General features: G+C 39.2%; 2 protein-coding genes across 3 annotated transcripts in view; one reads left to right on the top strand and one right to left on the bottom strand.

Moving 5' to 3' along the window:
* Window positions 1-161: 161 nt before the first annotated feature.
* Window positions 162-8,783, top strand: LOC122536848 (transmembrane protein 114). Its single transcript, XM_043669570.1, has 5 exons — window positions 162-959; window positions 1,155-1,398; window positions 4,230-4,304; window positions 4,525-4,662; window positions 4,840-8,783. The coding sequence occupies exons 1-5, from the start codon at window positions 927-929 to the stop codon at window positions 5,088-5,090; spliced, it is 741 nt and encodes a 246-aa protein (XP_043525505.1). The 5' UTR covers window positions 162-926; the 3' UTR covers window positions 5,091-8,783.
* A 961-nt stretch (window positions 8,784-9,744) lies between these two features.
* LOC122536847 (voltage-dependent calcium channel gamma-7 subunit) overlaps window positions 9,745-20,833 on the bottom strand; it is a 42,775-nt gene continuing 31,686 nt past the window's right edge. For both annotated transcript variants that reach the window (XM_043669568.1, XM_043669569.1), the window contains exons 3-9: window positions 18,640-18,732; window positions 17,647-17,790; window positions 17,010-17,098; window positions 16,492-16,647; window positions 13,416-13,628; window positions 12,616-12,791; window positions 9,745-12,153 (exon numbers count right to left, since the gene is read on the bottom strand). In XM_043669568.1, coding sequence (XP_043525503.1) covers window positions 12,627-12,791; window positions 13,416-13,628; window positions 16,492-16,647; window positions 17,010-17,098; window positions 17,647-17,790; window positions 18,640-18,732 — 860 coding nt within the window. In that variant the 3' untranslated portion in view covers window positions 9,745-12,153; window positions 12,616-12,626. The remainder of the gene's footprint in view (window positions 12,154-12,615; window positions 12,792-13,415; window positions 13,629-16,491; window positions 16,648-17,009; window positions 17,099-17,646; window positions 17,791-18,639; window positions 18,733-20,833) is intronic.

The following is a 20,833-nucleotide window of genomic DNA, read 5'->3' as shown; positions in this document are numbered from 1 at the left end:
TACAAAATAATTGAGCGCGTCAGGTGAAGGGTGCCAAAAAAAGATCCACGTGGAAATTTGGCGAAATCGCGCCAAATTCTTGCGTGTAATTTGCGGAAATATTGCCTCTGTCATCGCGTCGGCTTTCCTACTGTTGCTTATTCTCTGTATTTTCCCACAGGTGGCAAGAATTTCGCGAACAGAGACAATCCGTCTTCGGAGGTCTTCTCAGGGTGTAACCTTCTCGGAAAAAGTTCGAAAAGGCACCGAGGGAATTGAGAGTAAAATTAGAATTGAAAAGAGAAATGGAAGCTACGGAGTGGAATACTATCGAGAAACGGGACAGAAACAGCCCAAGCGAGTGCACGAAGGAAATAACGAAGATGTCCGAGAATTAAGGAGAGACGGAAAGCAAAGAAGCCGAATCCTTTCAAGCAGGTTTCTCATTCATTCCTGAAGCCGTCAAGAGGAAAGAAATCCACCCTTTTCCTCTTTTTTTTTTAAAGCGGAACATTTAGTAAAATTCCCTGCTGCAAAGAGGGAATTTTTTTTTGTGAAACGAAACGAAGAGTTGCCGCTAAACGTACCGACAAAAGTGAATGCAATCGAGCTACGCAGTTTTTAAAACTATTTTAAAAGCAACTGATCGGAACGTCGACGCTTTCAAGAATCTGATGCAAAGGGAGAGAATTTTACGAGAGATGCCGACAGTTTCTCCGTAGGATAGAGAATTCAGTGAAAATGAATATTTGAAAAACCTTTAGCGGCGGGAAAGCTCCCGTTTGCCGAGAGAGAGAGTTTCTCCGAGAGCGTACAATCTAAAACGCGGCAACTGCACAGCATGGTGGAGCACTGATTACACGAGGTGATTAAGTCGAGTGACAAAGGGAAAGTGGACTGCTCCGTTCGTCAAATAAAAATAAAATATTCAGAGTACCCGAAGCGAAATGGCGAGTCGAATGAAAGCGTTGTACAACCAGGTACGGATATTATCACATGTTTTTCCCCTCTTTAACGTCCAACTGCTCTCGCGTTGTGTCCTTTTTGAAAATTTTCACCGTCTCGTCTCAATTTTAATAAAAATTAATTCAGCCCCGCTAAAAGTCTCCTCTCAAAGAAAATGAGAGAAATGAAATTTTCTCACTAACCGGCAATATTTTTCACGCGTTGCGCAGGTGATCTTCGAGAGGCGAATTCTTCTTGGGTGCACCGTTCTCGTCGGTCTGTCGGTGTGCATATGGTCGATTGCCATCGGGACCAGTCACTGGTTTACGATCGAGGCGCCGGATAAGGAAGGTTTGCCCCTTGGGGACCCGACCAAAGGCAGACGATTAATTTACAAGCACATGGGCCTGTGGAGAGGCTGTATCCAAGGGATAGTGCCACAGTCGGAAAATTCCACCGAGTTGGTCCCCTTCTGTAAGTCCGTCTGAGCTTGTTTGCAAAATATCACGCGTCCCCGGTGAATTTTCACCGAAAACATTGGCATCAACATTATTTTCACAAAATACGCAAATTGCAATTCGTTTCGAGTGACGTCAGTCGTTCCAACCACTTGCGCTGGCAACTGATTTGCGGACCATAACGAGTGACCAAACCGTATACAATGATTCGTCGCTTTCTTTTTGAACTCAGCGGTATGGTACTCACTGGACAGATATTGCTGATAAGTAATAAATTTATTATCTGTTTTGCCGATTTAAATATACTCAGAACTGAGAAAATGTTGCAAATTTGAGATAAAAAATTCTCGACGTGCGTGGCACGTCATTCCAGCGCAAGAGGTTAGGGCAAGCTTCGCTCAACGAGAAGCAAGAAAACTCACGTCCACGTGGACTGTTCACGGATCGATTCGCGTTCGCGGAACTCTGGTCAAAAAAAAAAAAAAAAAAAAGTCGCGGCGAAGAAACAAAAAGAATAAATCCACCGTGTCAACTAACTTTGTAGTTGGCTCGAGCAACCAAGACGTCGTCAAGAGGCTTTTCCCGATACAGCCGCACGTGATTTAATGCTCGTGACAGAAACAACGACAAGCATCTTGTTTGAAACGTCCGTCCGAGAAATTCTGCATCATCATCATTGGATTAATCGCAAGTGCTGTGAAATTGCACAGGTGTTGCGAGTTGAACGGGATAAGAAACTCGTGCTGCAGCACGAGCTGCATCGGCCGGTTCGCGCGACAATGGCATTGTTTCAAAAAGGGCGGGTTCGATAATCGATATAGACGACGAGCCGAGCGCGTTCGAAAACCGCGGCTCGCTATTTTCCCGCGCTTAAAATAGAAATAATTGAGTGACATTGTATGGATGTACGCGGTCGTATTGGGCGAACCGATCTTTCGCCCGACGAATTTTGTTTTTAACAGAGATTCCCTCGCGCGTGTGTACAGTTTCGCGTCGTTTACGCAGCGTCGAACACAGCCTTTGATTTACTAGACTTTTACTTGAAACAATTTATCAATTTATCAATTTATCCGCTGAGATTTATCTAGCTAGTTTCACGATGATAAATCAGGCCCAGAGCTGGGTAATATTTATAGAGAGAGTATTTTAAAATACTATTTTAAATAATGAATGTTTCGCAATTTAAATAAAATAGCATTTCGAATAAGACATAAAATTTCGGTAAATAAAATATTTTCTTTTGATAATCTGAAGCTAAAGCATGGAAATAAGTATTTTATTTTGATAATCTGAAACGTAAAATGAAATATTTTTCATTTCAATAACATAAAGCATGGAATAGAATAGTTTCCATAGTTTTTAACCTGAAAATAAATCGTGAAAACGATTAACGTAACGTAAAAACGAGATAACGTAAGAAATCACAGTATTTGCAAACAAAATTTAGTTTCTTTTTAAATACAGCTTCATCGTTTAAACTACTCCTTCGTGGAAACGAAGAAAGAATTAAGCCAGCGAAACTAAGCAGTCTTTCAACCGAAGCAGAAGATGGAATTGGCGTATTATATTTTAAAAAATTGTTTCATGTATTTATATTTCGTAATACTTTGCATTTGCAAATCCTTATTGCCTAAATATTGCAGTAGTTCTAACTTTGCAATGTTGCCACTATTGTCCCCAATATCATCACTGTGTGCTTCCACAAAGGAAAAGAAATGGCACAAACATTTCCAGCGTTTTTCAAATAAAATACCACTTGAAATATTACCATAGAAATTTTTTACAACAAAGAAAATACTTTATTTTTAAAAGTACATTCTTTCGAACAGACGAAATATTTTATTTTCAAAAATACATGCACGATGTAAAATACAATATCTATTTATTATTTGCCATTTAAAGCAGTATTTTACCCAGCTCTGATTTAGGGCGCGATTGTAAACCCCTCTCGATGTACATACGTAATTCACTCTAACGTAGCGTGATTTCTTTCTTCTTCTTTTCTCTTTTAAATCTTTTTTTTTTTTTTTTTTTTTCTCGAAGTAACAGAGCAGATCGAAAACAATCGGCGATCCGGACAAAGAGAGAAGAGGAGCGATCCAGTAATAAACGCAGTCAATCTAGCTCACGAGCAATTAATCACGACCGTGCCAGAAATGTGCCTGTATATCTCTGCAGTTCGCTTTTCATGCAACGCGTTCTCTGTTCCACACGTGTGCTTCGTCATGCACGCATCAGAGACACCGAATTAGACGACTGTGACATCGTCATAAATCACGCGGCCGATCATTCCTCTCATCAAACCATCGTTTCTAATCTCTTTCGAGGATTTATCCTTGCGCCGCCGTGGACACGACGCTTTTTACACGTATTTTTAGACAACGCGTATTTTTTTTCGTGCCGGAACGATCGGAGATCGGAGATTCGCGTCGAAAGGCGACACACGACGAATCCACGATCGACCGGCTGACAAATTGATCGAAGGATCGAATATCACGCGGCGTATATATATATATATATATATATATATATATATATATAAATATTGATCGCGATCTCATTGTCTCTGCACAGCAGCCCCGTTCAGAGGCTGCGCGTAAAAATAACTCACCGTGACGCGAGACACGAACGAGGCGTTCCAGGCGAAGAGGAGAGATGACCAGGCATGAGAAAATAGTAAAATGGGAAGCTGCGAGGGAAATGAAGACGGATAGGGTGATTACCAGTGAATCGAGTCACGCTTGCGATTTCACAGTTCACACGCTAGCGAATGATCGGCTCGAAGCGAACGCGACACTTTGTTCTCCTCTCACTTTTCGTTTAACCGCTTTCTCGTTTCCTTTCCAGGGGAGTGCAAGAACCAAGACATGTTCCCGACCGAGAAACAGTTCAAATTAAATCCGGGATTGAACACTGTAGTCAGTAAGTGAAGTTAAGTTACTTGTTAGTTGAGAACAGCCTTTCTTTCTTTCTTTCTCTCTTTTTTTTTTTTTTTTTTTTTTAAATTCCTCACCCGAGGATTCACTCGCCCGAAACACGCGGAGAACATTTACGCTTGGGAGATCTCGAGAGCTCGAAGATTCGACTGATCGTTCGATTCACGTATAATTCAGCTACCAGCGAATTTATTTGTTACTTGCAGATTATTCGAGGACGCAGGCGTCGTTCGCGATAATCAGCCTGTTCGTGATGATAATGGGTTTCTCGTTCTCGATCTATACGTTCCGTAATCCACGGTACATGTTCAAGCGACTGGCCGGCGGGATACACTTCATCAGTGGTAATTAATACACGTACAATTTAGCAACTGTCACCCGACCGGATCAATTTGCATTCAATGTCACTAACTTCGTCCGTACTTCTCGTAAATCTAAATTTGCCAATCGGCGTGGCCGATAATCCGCGACCAATTAATTCTCACACGTCATCCAATCGTCGTTCTTACCTCGTTTTGCAGCCGCTTGTAACATGGTGGTGATACAAGTGCTTCTGTCCTCGATCGAGTTCGAAAGTAAACACGTGCACACGACGTTCCCGAAGGGCGCGATCATGAGATACGACTTCTCGCTGATCCTCGCCTGGATCGTGTTCCTCTGCAACCTGCTCGCCGGATGCGCCTTCATGCTGTTCTCCAGGAAACGGAAGAGGGACAAGGCACCGACTGAGGAGATCGCCATGGCCGACGAGCCAACCATAATCGGCCGTTGATTCGTTTCCCCTTTCCCTGAAAATCGACGAGCGATTGAGCGATTGATCGTGACAGGAAGTTTCTTCGTCCCGGTGGAACGAATTCGATCTTACGAGACGCGGACGTAAATCGATGACAATCGAGGCACGAGGCGACAAACGTTACGCTCGTCTCGTGTCCCAAACCCTTTTTCAGAAGTGATGGCTATCGAGAGGAAACGAAATTGGTATCGTTTGTACAGTGATTTTTAATCCCATTTGTTTCGTTTTCTGCGGTTGGTCGACCAACTTTCGCGTGCATTGTTCTATTTAGCTCGTCGACGGCTACCGTGTAAAAGAGTAAGGCAAGTGTACTTCGATGTCCAATTTTCTCTCCCCTGCCCCCTCCCCCAAGTGGTTCGATTGATCGATACTAAGGATGACACGTCGTCGTCGTTGGACATATCGGAAACAGCATAGAAGTAATTTAATTAACGAGAAATGTTATTTTTCTACTACATTGGAACGCGGACGCTGTTAGCCGGGACCATTGAAATAGAGTAGAACCTCCGTTGTACGAGAGACAAGAGAATTTTCACGTATAAGACAAACGATTGGCGCTGAATTTGATTTATTACTCGAGACACGGTAAAGCAAAATTGATTGTTTCTAAATATCTTTGTACATAAATTCGGGAGAAAGATACTGGTGTTTCAGTCGTCCTTTTCTTCGACGAAATTAAAACGATCGAACCTATGGATCGCAAATTTCTTTTGCCAAATTGCATAATTTTTTTTCAACAGGGTTCAAACCATCCAAGCCTCGTTAACGCTTCGAAACATCTTCGTTAACGCTGTCACTGGATAGTTCAGTTCTTGGTTATTGTTTAAAACATTTTGTAAAACAATCTCGTCGGTAATTTCTATCAGATCGGTATTACTCTGTCACGCTAGACTTGTCGCGATCATTGCATTCTGGTATTTTATGCAACACTGCGATGACTATCCTGTTTCCTGATTCCAGTTCCTTACTTTCTTCCACTTTGCGCAGCAAGAGTTTACCGCGATGTAAGTTACATCGTGAAACTTTACACCAATTTCAAACTGAATCATTTGTGAATTGATTTCATCTACACATTTGTAGGCCAACACTTTTTTTACAATGTGTATGTGTATCGTAGTACAACGGAGGTCCTACCTCACATTAAACGTCTGTCAAAATGATGGCGCTAAATTTAACGTAAATGAAAATTCTAAAAAAACAAAATTGTTCGCGATGCATTAGCCGATGCTAGAGCTTTTTACTCCTCGCGAGGGAAAGCTTTCCACGTGCGCAATTACACAAGCTGTACACGATTAACTGGCAACCGAATACAAAAATAAGCTGTTGTACGCGATAGCCAGAGATTTTGATATAACCATCGAACCATTTATTTTTCTACACGAAATTGTGTATATTTTTCTATCTCCTTCGGATAATATACTGAATTTCAAGAGAAAGTTGCACCTCGAATCTCCTCGAGGCGTAATTTCGCGTGATACGTTATCACGATATCAAAAAAAAAAAAAAAAAAGAAAAAGAAAAAGAAAAAGAAAAATAAAAGACAATATTTCTCTGTAAATAGATGCTCGTGTCCAGACGACATTTCGTAGTCGAGGGAGTTAAACAAGATAGAGATCTGGACGTAGGACTCTCGAAAACAATAATTGATACTCGTGTTCACCGTACGACGTAACAAGCCCAGAAACTGTTCCCGAGGACATACATACACGTACACCGAGAAGTGAGAATCTGCCGTATTAATTAAACCCGGGAGAACAATGTTCAACTGCGAAACTTTGCCAACTATTTCGTGGGGAATCAAGTGGAACGATCTCGAGATATTCGGGAATATCGCGGTCTCGCGGAGTAGCTAACGTCAGTTACGCGGATTAAAGCGAGCTTAGTTAACAATCAATGTGTATGTGCGCGTGCCTTTGAAAGAGTTTTCAACAGAGAAGGAGGAGTGTCGCTAATCCTCGCTTTCGCAGATCCGTAACACCGTCAAGCGAATTTAAAGAGTAATCGACGCGCCTGGCTTATTTTTGAATCGAGCGACGATGTTTCGATTACTTTTTTATACCTCTGAATTGAAATGCGTGAAAAGACTCGAGGACCTCAACAGCAGGAAGTCACGACTTTCAGTTGGGCTCGTTAACTGACGATTCTAGTCATCAAACCAATGGAATACATTTTCACTCGAGACCGAGACACCCTCGATTATTGATCGTGCCAAGTTTCTCTTGATACTCGTTGATCAACGCGGTCCTCCGTCATGTGAAATTCTGAATGATTTCAGAAGATACTTCAGAAGTGTCTGTGTAAATAGTATCAAGTTATTAATCTCCGATCGAATTTCTCAACGAAACCGGTAAAATCGGTAGATCGTTCTCGCATTGTTCTCTTTCTTTCGAGCGTCAACCGATTGCCGATTGGAAGGTTTCAACGACTTTCTAAGATAAGTGAAAGCTGATCGCGATTTCTGTGACGCTGACTCTTTAAACCGTTGTTCTGTTTGAGGTATTAATAAATTCGCGCACATGTCCGAGAACTCGTGTGAAAGAGTTTAAACTCTCGACGAGTCTCGTTACGTCGATTCGTCTGCTCGTGCAAACGTGATCGATGTCATTTGCAAGTATATTCTTATTATTCTACGACTCATCGCACCTCGTGGTTGTTTAAGTTTCGAATTTGTTGTTCTACGTATTAACCATTGTGCGAATCAACGTTTGCTAATCAGAATTTTGCGTTCCCATTGCAACAGTAGCTCGTTCTGTGACTATTGAACAAAAGACTTGAGTGCACGAGCATAATCGTATCGATGACAATGAAAAACCGACATTATTTCGGTAAAAGAAGATCGTACGACGATTTCATTTGGTAGATCATTTTAAAACGTTTTAAAATGAGGTTGCAAGTTTCTTCGTTTCTTTCAAAGATCATATAGATCACATAACTCCTGTTTTCTTGAGAATTGTAAAAATTCAAAAATAATTTTTTTCATAACTAGATCCACGACAATTTTAAAGGTTGAAGAAGTCTCCCCCGTTTCTTTAAAACTTATTGCACGATTTTCTCCCATCATTTTATCGAATGTTGAAGGGGACAAAAGTTGAAGAAATCCTAACATTTTATCATCTGACTTCTAACGTTTAAAGTTCAATAAAATGGTAAAAAAAAATTATACAGCGAGTTTCAAGGGATTCGTTGTAAAGAGAAAATTTCAATCTTCAAGGCCACACTGGAAAAATTTTCGCACACGTTTGAATTTTTTACAGTTTTCTCAGTCATCTTTAAGTAAACTCAAAACTTCCGGATTTAAAATAAGACCTGGTGGATTATCTTTTTTTACAAAATTATATGATAATTTTTCATTGTAATCGATACTTAGTAATCGAGTTATGCTTCGTGTGTCAATATATTACCTCGAGAGATAAAATACGCAATATTTCATTTGAGTTTTGATCATTCACGTTTGAAGAATAGTCCGATTGGCAGACATTGGTCGCAAAATGAACTGTACGAAAGTGTCTGAAAGTTCCTTTGCCTTTTGCTTCTTCAATATAAGCAAGCTGCCCCCTCACGCGCTCTGATAAAAGACATCCTACTTTATATAATACACGTGTAAGTACACGATCACAAAAATAAATACAATTGTTCTTTTCCACGATCGAAATAAAGGGTTATTCACAGGTATATCGATAAAATATTAGTCATTAAAACCGTCACAAAGTGCCTTGATAATTACCTTTTTTCTGCAGCTGAACGTTTGCTCTGCTCGTCGTCGTTGAAACGCACAATCACCGCATGAAAAAGACGATGTAAATACGTGTGCGTTTAATTTTTAAGCTGCATCTGCACTTTAAATCAAACTGCTGTTAAATTACATCTTGTTGCAAATAAAACTTTGTTCAATTTATGGACACTGAAATGCTAGCGCCGCGTAGCGGCGAAACGGTGGAACTAACATCTATCGTTGTCCTTGTTGCACACTAGTGCGCTCCTTGTCTGCGGATGGTGCTGCCATCTGAGCCCTTTCATTTTCGAGAGGAACTAAAAGGGTAAATTGGAAAAATCCGATAGATGGCAGCACCTTGCTTCTCCAATTTAGTTACAAAAACGACCGACAGGTGGCAGGATACGATTGTTGATAGACAAAGAGAGAAACAGCGTGCGACAAAGACAGACTTATATAGTACGACAGACAAGGAGCGCACTAGTATGCGACAAGGACAACGACATATATTAATTCCACCGTTTCGCCGCTACGCGACGCTAGCATTTCAGTGTCCATAAATGGGGCAAAGTTTCATTTGTAAAAAAAAAGCAATTAACAGGATTAATTTTTTAAACTTTCGCGATTGTATTTTCGTTTTCAATTCCTAAAATCCCTCTCTATATAACTTACGATTTATAAAATGTACAAATAAAGATTTGAAATTTTTATTCAATGATCTGTAAATGATATTTAATTTCTCGTAAACTGTATTCGAGAATTAAATGTTTGTAAAACATTATAACATTAGTTCCCACGATATTTTCCATATTCTGAAATAATGAGAAATGTCTCAGGAGAATACTTTGAGGGATACACCGGATCTATATTTATTAAAATCGATTTGTATGAGATGGTTTAATCAAATAAAATCATCGATTGTTTAATTTGAAGAAACTTTATTGTACAAATTGTAAAGTTTAGAGCAAGCTTATCTCCATCGAATACATAAACAATAAACTTCTATTACATGCTAGTGAACATGGATTATTTTATAAACAATGGCAACGTTTCAAGAAACATTTTTTACGTCCTTCGTTTCCAGGACAAATATCGTGTCCTATAAGTTAATCGGTTTCCTTCTCACTTTATTAGACGGTGGCAATTGGCCACTTTTCCTTTATTTTACTTAAACCCTATGAGAAAGTCTTTTAGAGAGTCATATTTAATGATTTGACTCTGAGTATTACAAATGTACAATACAAAATGAATTTTCCTTGGCAATACATTTTATTATCGTATATCGCGTTGCAAATATTTGAATTTATTTACAAGTAGTAATTGCGTGTAAAATCGGGAAAGAAATCTCTTTGCACTTGGCAACAATTATGTTCCAGTCACACAGAATGAACATACCGTTTTATTCGTGTCGTTAAAAATTTGATGTCTCTTTCACTGAAGATAAAAGTTAAAAGATGATGTACATATTTAATTAATTAATTGAATTTATTGGAGGAACATTTTTGTAAATTTAAATTGAGTATTTTATGTGACAATGTTTTTTTTTTTATATAAGTATGTACGTATTTCTATGTGACTGGAAAGCTGTAGGTACATAAAAATTATTCAGAAATAGGAACAAGAAAATATTATACATAATACGTTGTATAAACATGGCTGTTACTAAAGGATAAAGTTATTAGCCAAAGTTTTATGATAATAACGTTCAACATGATGAATAGAAAATTAAAAAAGAAAGTCATAAATAGATAGCATTTCATCACACTTTTAATCAAATCTTTCTTATTTATTCGATTGACTAGCTATTGATCGATCATCTTAATAACTTTCTTCTTTGTTTAATCAATATATGTCTATAATATATATATATAAATATTATATATATATATAAATTCTGGTGGAAAATTGACTACTGTATAAAAAACTTATCAACTATTTAATTGTGTTAAAAATTCTCAGACATTAATGATGTAACAATATTATATGTTCTGTACAGTACATTTCCTTTAGTTAGATGGGTCTTTTTAACAAGTTTGTGATAGGATCAACATATCTCTGTTGTATTTTTTAAATTCATAATTGCAATTCCTTCTTTCTCATTTGGCAAACATTCTTCCTGAATATAGTTGATCGCGTTCATAAATCTCGCGTTCCATTTTCCAATTGATCAATCAACATTTTCATCGGCATTGCAGTTTTTGGTACAGGTTTACAATCGTTTTAGTTTTAACACTACAAAGACCTTATTCTGCAATTTGAGATCATCTGCAAGAATCGTTAGAATCATTCATTCGTCTTAGCTTTAAGTGATCTTAATCGATTCTTTCTGATCCCCACGGCATTAAATGTAAAACGTTGGATGTTCGTGTATTGAAAACACACTAATGCTTACGCACCTAGAGACTTAATCGATTTACAGTTTCAATTGCTTTCAGTTATGGCAGATATATGTTGCAGTCTTTTGGAAAACATCTTCTTCGTTCCTCTCCGTAAAAATTCTACCAAACACAAATACAAACAATCCTAACGACTAGGAAATTATAACAGCGTCAACAATCGCAATACAAAACGACGAAAATTCCTTTTCGACAAATTCAAGAATCTCTCTAACGTAATCTCTCTACGATTACTCGCGCAATAATTATTCGCTAAAAATTCTACACGCTACGTAAACTTTCGTACAGATACAAATTCGACGAATCGTTAAATCAATTACCATTAAGCTCTGTTTCCATATCTTGGAAATTCTTATCCTCTTTCAATGGGACGGTTCGTTTTAAAAATTATATCATATTTGTCTCGTGTACAAAAATGGAAGATCGAGGTTGGCAGTCAATCAGCTGATTGAAATCATTCAAACAAAGATGGCCTCACGTTTATCGTCTTGAAATGTTCTTCGTGTCTCTTTCAATAGACAACGGGCAATATCGAGTAAAAAAATACACGAGAAAACAAACTGAAAGGTCGTACATACGTATTTAATTAATGCTGCTTCACTTTATTGTTATTTACGGATTGTGCGATTCTTCTCTTTTCTTCGCGTTCAGTCAGAGAAGTTACATTCCGCGAGACGAAGGAGAAGTTCGACGAATTATTAAGAACCGAAATTCGATAATCCATCGATCCGTGTTTCCGTTGCTTCCGTGTCTGCTTTTGTATTGCTTTCCAATGGAGTTTGAAACGATGAAAGCTTCCCGATCCCGCGGTTGTACGGCATCTCATTAAAAAGCGAGTCGATTTGTTTAATCGCCAGCTATGTCGTGGTCCTCCTCCTCGGTTTCCGCGTCCTCCTCCTCGTCGCTTTCAACGCTTTGCACCAGCCTCGCGTATCTGCGTGGAAAATCACAAACCGCCCGTTTCATTCTGTGAAACGATCATTTCTATCCCGGGCATATCCGTATACGTGGATTTCGCGTCGAATAGATTTTGCTCGAAACTTTCCGTCCTCTTTTTTACCGTGTAACGAAGTTTCTTCCCTTTTACGTCGAGAATTCTCACACGTCTCGGAGAACAAATTTAAAGGAAGAAACTTAACTTTGTAAAAACGTTGCAATTAGAAACGATTGATCGAAATTGGTCGATTTCGCAAGCGTTCAAAAGTAACTGAGTCTTGCAACTCAAGTATGAAAACAGTACGTGGCGAAATGCCGATTTTAAATCGAGCGTTACACGATTCTCCAATTTGACAAACAATCTCACGAAGAAGCTGATACGGTGGTATAATTAAATTCTCGATAATTGTGACAAACACGGGAGGAAAAGGTGAAAATGGTTCGACGCGGACAAATGTACCTGACGGTATATCAGACGGGAGTCGTTTTTCTCAGCGTGTCGAAGGTCCATTCACCAGCCCTGACCGGCGGCGGAGGAGGCAGAGGTTCGTCAAGATCAAAAGTCACGAACTCGTGTTGAACACTCGGACTGTATTCCTCTTCCTCTTCCTGCAGGACGTCGGCTGTCGTGCTCACCTGCAATTGACTTCATTTTACGAAAGCTCCATATACGATATTCACCCGTGACATTTAATAGCGTAACGTTTAATCTCATTCGCGATTTCTTTCGTAACACCGCGAGAGAGAAATTAACGTTAAAATTAAAGTAATTTCTTTCCATTTCGTGGTAGAATATTATAGCAAGCTGTCTCGGGACACTTTTATTTTTATAAATATATTCAGCACTTATTTTATGATCACGTGCACATATTTTATGATGCAATTTCATACAATATATTAAGATGTTAACAGACGTTTTGTTGCATAAAGTATGTCTTCCATTTAGTTCTGTTTTATTTTAATTTAAAATTAAGTGTGAAATGTATTTTGTATTTAATTTAACTTTATCGTATCGTACGTACTGTAAATAATAATACAACGTATCATTATGTATTAACAAAGATTTTTAGCGTATAAAGTATATTCTATATTTATTCTATTTAATATATTCACGTTGTATTGCATACTTTGTGTGTAATTTGCGTAATAATTTCTGACTTATATTATATTGTACCATTTTCATTATGTAGCACTTGTTCGAAGATTTCTTAAGTGCGGTGGTACGATACTTGTTTTCGAAGGAAAGCGTTCGCTGTTTACCGTTTGCGTGGTGAGGTCCCTTGGGAATTGTCTGGAATAATCGTGATAGTCCAAATTTGGCGGCGGCGGTAAAAACTCGTCGAAGTCGACGTGATCCACCGAATCCCTGCCGAAGAAGTATCTCTTCTGATGCCTCTCGCAAAGGAAACCGCTGTGGCCTATAGTCGCGTGATTTGCATGATGCACGTGGTGATTGTCCAAGTGATACACGCCCTGGAAAAGAAACGTTACGAAAGGAGGACAAATCTCTGTTTCTCGTACGAGAACCATTGTCGCTTATTATCTTTGAATGGAAACGACAATGTTAGACGTTATAAATAAAAATTCCAGAGACAAACCTACGTTGTGCACAGAATAGAAGCAGGTCGAACGCATAAATGATTAAACGATTAAACCCCAATCTGCGCAATTGTCTCGCGTTATCTGGTTTAGAAACGTGCGCGGTCTCTTTGCGCGTAATGCGGAGTTTATCTTCTTATAGTTTATTCAAAAATACAAACACGCTTCTTTCAAAAGAGAATCGCGAGAGTGGAATGTGTACCTGTTTTGTACGAAAAATTTAAAAGGAAAGACGGAACGACATGAACATGTATGTACGTTCAGAGGATGAAGGAACAAGGTTGATGGTCGGCTATATAGCTGATGACCTATTCCACTTACACAGGTTTTACTACACGGAAGTCATTGCACTTGCACATTGACACAGAGGGGATGGATGAATCAAGTTCGACAGTTAACAGAGGCAACACAGATCGCTGCACGTTGCGAATTGTTCTTTTCCCTTCTCTATTGTGCCTTCCTCTCTCCGCTTTTCCGACGCACTGCCCTTCGTTTACCATGCTTCCCCGGGCGTTCATTATTTTATTACTTTCCTCTCGTCGCACGTTCGTTCGCTTCGTTCGATTCGAAAGATTCGGCCATTACGAGGAATGAAAACGAATATTCTCGATTCAACAGGAGGGGTGACTTTAGAGAGCGTTTCCTCCTCTTCGTTTCTTGTGAAATACGTTTACCTTTAATGCATCTGATTCCCAAAGTACGTACGTACGAGCGAGGCAACTCCAGCGGGATTAAAATTGCTTAAAGTGTTCTAATCTTCGAAATGACTGTCGAGAGCTTGCACAGCTCAGTGTCGGTTGAGCTATAGATTTGGAATTAGCCACGTTGAAGTTTACTGGACTTGCTCACACGTATCGCAACAGGTACGTGTCAGGGCGAGTGTCTAATCTTTTCGTTTTAATTGCAACTACATTCGAAAGGATGAAACTTTTTTTCATCGAGAGGCAACGACCAATGCCTCTTTCTCGCCATTTGCCACTGTTTTTTTCAATTGAATTTTCCCCAGCTCGTGTCAGCTTCGTGTCAGTCTCCCAGTCTGTCAAGTGTCTTTGCGCGGGAAATTCCAAAGCTTCCCATTATAAAGAGAGAGCCGATGCTTTTAATCTTCCGCCGCGAGCTCGCGCGATGAAAACTACTCGGGAGGACGCGAGAAGTGAAGAGCGTCACTTGTTTCGCGAGCACGATGGCATCGCGCGAATGAGATCTCAAGTACTCGCAGGCCGAGAGCTAACACTTGCCTCTCTGCCTCGTGTTCCGCTTCGTTTTCATTTCGGTATCTATTTACTAGTTAAATGTAATTTAACTTCTAGCCGGCCGGATCGCAATTCGGTTAGAATAAGTCGCCTAAATTCGTCGTCGCGGGATGGTTTAACGGACATCAGGGTTGGAAGATTTGGTCGTAGAGTCGCGCGAACCCGTTGCAGAAATATAATCGTAGAAGAAACAGAAGAATATTATATATATTATCGTAGAATATATATAATATATATAATAATGATATACATTATAATGTATATATAATATACATAACAATGTTATAATAATAATATCTATTATAATGTATATAATATACATAACAATGTATAATAAAATATATTATAATTAAATAATATAATGTATATAACATCTATTATAATGTATATAATGTATATAATATACATAACAATGTTATAATAATAATATATATTATAATGTATATAATATACATAACAATGCTATAATAATAATATATATTATAATGTATATAATATATGTAATAATATAATATAATAGAATATATATAGAATATGTATATAATCGAATATATATATATATAGAATATATATAGAATCGTAGATCTGCTTGAGAGGAGAAGGGGGAGATAATTAATTCTTTTCTTATTCGTTTCGTTCACACCGATGTTTGACGTTGTTCGCGTGATCGTGTTAATGTACCTGCCGTTATTGCCACTCATAATATTGTTTCAAAGTAATACAACGTTCGCTAAAATTTAAATTAAACTCGTTCCGAAGTAATTCGTGCGAGCTAGCTCCCTTGGCAGAGGGCATTTATTAAATTGCGTGCAGATGGGGGTTTATGCGGAAAACACTTGGCGCGCTGTTATAATAGTTGTCGAACGAGTTAGTTTAACTTGAATATCTCTTTGCTGGGTAACAATCGATCTTTCGATTAGTCGTTGACATTTGAACGCCATCGGCCATTGATCGAAATCGGTTTGGAAGGAATCGTTTGAATTTCCAGTGATAACCTCGCCGATTTTCAAAGGCGAGAGCTTCACGCTCGAATTTCCAGCCAGTTTGTTCGAGAGACTCGGCTCCATCGAGAGTGTACACGCAAACTCAGTCCGGGAAGTTTATATTTGCGCGGGAGTTTTATTTCATCGTCGAAATCACGAGACGGTAGCTGAATATTTCACAGGAACAACTTACACACTTTGGAACTTTCAAGAATTTCAAAGCATAAACGTGTAAACCAAGAGAGGGAAAGAGAGAGAGAGAGAGAGAGAGAGCTTGCGATTGCGATTTGTCAAAATAAAGAGGAGCAAAGTTCGTCGAGGTCAAGTGATAAAAATTTGCCAGAATTTCGGGTATTGTTAAGCGGAAGTGGAAATCCCGGCAGAAAAGCGAAACGCCTGTACTGTTGTCTCTGGATGGAACTTTTATTAGCAAACGTTAATTCAAGTTCGAGTTGTCAAACGCGGCAACAAATTGTAAGAAAAGAAGCTGATACTACCAACCCCGTAATTTTTTCGCCTGGAGTCTCTCCGTACCAGTTCTTTCTGATGCCAGGAGATGTACAAGAAAATGGCGTAAGTGCCGGCGACCTCGGTCGTGATGAAGCCGCTCACGTACAGCAGAAATGAGAATCCGTACCTGTAGGTGAAGGGTGGCCCCTGAAATCGCGAAGATTGCGGCCAAGATATTCATTCACACGGGCAATGACACAGATAGGAAGTAATCTAAGGATACCGAGTGAAGGAAATACGAAACCGAGGATCTCGTCATTTTTTCGTACACGATAGCATGTCGCACGGTTGCGGTATATAATCTCAATAAAAAATTGAAACTCGTCTGCAGATTTTCATATATTCGAGTCTGCTTTTCGTGGCTTTGACGCGAAATTTTATTTTATCTTTTCCCTTTTCAAACAATGAAGGTGCAAGCATTAATCGATTGGTGTTTGATGCCGAATAAAAAAAAAAATATCAAAAGGATATCGATTGATCCGAGTGCTTGGATGCTACATTCGACTGACCTGAAACGATGACCTTGGTCTAAGTTTGCTACCAACTTCAGCTTTGAATACAGATATGTACATCACCATTCCCACCAGCATTAACAAACCTGAAAGGGAAACCGATTTAATAACTCGAGCGTTATCTCTCTGCAGCAGTTCTCGCGACAATTTCACGGGCTCTGAACAACTGAGGTAACGCGATTATTTAAACTTTAATCTATCCTCGTGCGTGGCCCACTTACGAAGATGGACATTGCACGAAAATCTAATCTGCTGTCTCTTACATAAATTCATTCTCTTCCTCGGACAATATACATAGAGAGCGCTCGCAAAAGAAACAGGTCCAAGTCCAAAAAATCATATATCAACCGAAGCATGTGCATAGTATTTGAGAAGCAATGGGACGAGATTTTTTTATCCCGTTTTGTTGTAAAAAGATTATCTCTCGATACGAATCCTTTACACTCTTTGATTTTTGAAAAAAAAAAAAAAGAAACAGTTTCCAAAATTTCCATTTTGGCAGAGGCAGAGCCTCCTCTGTGTTGTCTTTTTTTTCCTTCTGTTCTCTCTCTGTGTTCGGAAAACCCTTTCCTTCGGAAGTGAGCGCGCGCAAAGTATCCGACGCGATATAAGCTTGGCGCAGTTTATTACTCACCGGAAACTATGAAGACCACGCCGGCGACAAAGACGCAGAGCCTGTGTCTCGGATGAGTAACGTGAGCCGTGAAGTAACAAACTTCGGCCACCACCAGCAGCGATGTTGCAGCGAAGAAGAACATTGCCGACTTGGTAACTGCATCTACGTAAAAAAAATATGAGCACCGGAGGCCCGACGAATGAGAAAAGTTCACTGCCGAAATTTTTCTTCCACCGTTCTCCAACTATTTGTTTATTACGCGAAAATACAACGACACCGATGAGAGAGAGAGAGAGAAAGATTTTTTAACAGTTATATGTTTCCCGTTCTGTAGCAAACAATTCCGGAAATAAAACGCAGGGAAATTGCTATATTTTACGATACTCGAGTACGAATTTCAAAATTACGATAGTGTATTTAGCGTATGTACATGTATGTTTATATTTACCAGCATCGTTTTCGAAAAATTTCGCGTTAAAAACAACGCAATATTAATTATATTTATACAAAAATTATACTTATATAAAAATTACACTTATATCAATTATACTTATAAAAAAAAAAGATCGGAAATTCTCCATTCGAAAGTGGCAACAATTTTTTAGTGTTTCGCAGCAATCGGCAACAACAGCCCTTATATCTCGAATATAATGAAAAGTCGCGCGAAGAGAGGCGAGGAGGAGCGTGTTTTTCAAAAGAAAGCGAAATTTTCTGAAATTTCGTACCGCGGTTGGCAAAAGGAGGGAAGATGACTGAGAGGAGTGAGGGAAAATCGGGATAGACAAATTGTCGGGTCCAATTTATCACGGACGGTACCATTCTGCCAGTTGAAAGCATTTTCCCGCCGAATATTTTACGAAGCGTGTGTCACACTCGAGTTCGGTGCTAGACAGAGGACACCTAATCAACCCCCTTCAAAGGCACGCATCCCTCCGCGTACTCGATCTCGGTGTCCTCTCTCTCTCACCTCCCGCCGATATCCACGGACGTTTCTCGCGGCGATATACTCACATGGTATTGCCATGGTTGAATCGCTGGGATCCGGACTGTACTCCTCGTTCGGGAAATAGTCGATGCTCGAGCACTCGTACTCCATGCGGGAGCCTGGAAAACAAAAGGAAGCGATCTCTGTATTTTGACCTGGCTTCGTCCTCGTTCGCCGACGCGCGCACGCGTTGCAGGTTGATCACGCCGGGAAAATTGCTCGATACCAATGTCGATTCGTTTCCTGTTTTTCAGTCACGCTTTTCAGCTGAAACGTTCCAATGGCGATGCGCAACGACTGTCCCGTTTCTCCGGTTTTTAGCCGCCGCGGCTCTCGCGTTTTACGTTTCATTGTCGCCGGGACACAGGTGGTCGTTAGTAATGTTGCATTGCATTGTAGCTTTTCGCTTCTTTTCTCTCTCTCTCTCTCTCTCTTTTTCCATTGTTGCCGGACGCATTGTGTAGAAAACGCGCGAATTAGACGTCCCCCCGCTGGAAATTCGAAACAATTACGCGTCGTTGTTTTCAATTCCTGACGAATTCCCTGCTTCGTAATCCATCGGATCTCGCGCATTGGATTCGCATTTCTCAAGCGTTTGTTCTTTTTTTTTTTTTTTTTTTTTGAACAACCTCCGTCTTGCTTCGGGATTTCATTTTGTTTTCGATAACGAGAGTGATACAATGGAACAACACCTTGGTCGCGTGTACAAATCTAGTGGAACGCGATTTTTCTGAATGGAGGTTCATTAAAACTTTCGCTAAATGAGGTATTATTTCCATCGTAATTAAAGCAACTAGACTCAATGCCCGTAAATCGACGTGGATTGTGGCATTCGTTACTCAAATATTTATTTATTTCGTCGTTAGTCAGACTTAAAGGCGATGGTTTCGTTTCTCAGTGACAGGGAGCTCGATGCTTCAACCCGATGCAAAGTCAGTTCGATAGTAATTAAAAGAAAAAACCAGAAAACGTAATTGTCCCTTAACTATCTCTAACTCTGCTGTACGTGAAAATGGGAACGTTCGAAGAAAGTCGCGAGGGAAAAAAGGTTGGACGAGTTCAAAGTCAAAGGAGGAAGCAGCGCGTGAATGTAATTTAAAAACCATCTGATATTTCTTTCTTTCTTTCGTCGCCGCATTGTCTTTTACGTTTACTTCACAGGTTTTCATTTAATTGAAAGCATGTTGCAAAGAGCGGTAACCCGTGACCTGCAAAGCTTCGAACGTCTTCGATGTCCTGCTTTTAGACCATCGTGTTCTGTTTTCACACGATTTCATTTCACACTACTGATGTGGCGGATATCTTCTGTTTTGTTGCTACAGTTTTGCAATAAATTCTCAAATATGTTCGTCACCAGGTATTTTAATTGTCAGTCGAAAAGTGAAAATCGTGGAAAATAGAATTTTTACAGAGTTTAGGAAAGATGAAGTAAGAACATCATTAATTAAAGTTCTGTAAAATGGATATTGCTGTGACTGAAAGATCGTGTCATGTATGATTGGGTAACTGGTACAGAGATTTATCGCACAGTTGAATCCATTGAGAGCAACGAATGTTTTTAATGCATGCTTTTTCTAATACTGAAATAATCGTTCGTAACTCCAACGGTGTTTCTGTTTCTGTTTCTTTTCTCGACGCATGTATTTTCAAGTCGTGAATTAATAATTGCCCTTCTCGAAGAGATCTAATTTACAAGATAAAGTACAACGATTGCGGTTCAGTTCAGTTTCAAATCTTTTACGAACCGATCTATCGATTTCTTTCACGTTAAGAAAGACTTCTGACCTAAACGTTTTCAAACGGAGTAATTAGCAAATTAACAATTAACAGATTGTTACAGTTTTAATTTTTCCTACAGTAGAGTAGCCACCTAAATCTAATCTAAACGTTTTAAAATGAATTAACGAACAAATGAACAATTAACAATTAATAGATTGCTACAGTTTCAATTTTTTCTGTAGGAGTAGCGATCTAAATCTAACCTAAACTCAATCTAAACGTTTTAAAACGAAGTATTAAGCAAATTAACAATTAACAGATTATTACAGTTTTAATTTTTCCTACAGTAGCAACTTAAATCTAATATAAATCTAATCTAAACGTTTTAAAATGAACTAACGAGCAAATTAACTATTAACAATTAATAGATTGCTACAGTTTCAATTTTTTCTGTAGGAGTAGCGATCTAAATCTAACCTAAACTCAATCTAAACGTTTTAA

Source organism: Frieseomelitta varia, unplaced genomic scaffold (assembly GCF_011392965.1).
Source record: "Frieseomelitta varia isolate USP_RPSP 00005682 unplaced genomic scaffold, Fvar_1.2 scaffold_874, whole genome shotgun sequence".
NCBI classification, from domain to species: Eukaryota; Metazoa; Arthropoda; class Insecta; order Hymenoptera; family Apidae; genus Frieseomelitta; species Frieseomelitta varia.
Note: the sequence above shows the minus strand (reverse complement) of the source record. Positions and strands in the feature narration are given on the sequence as shown.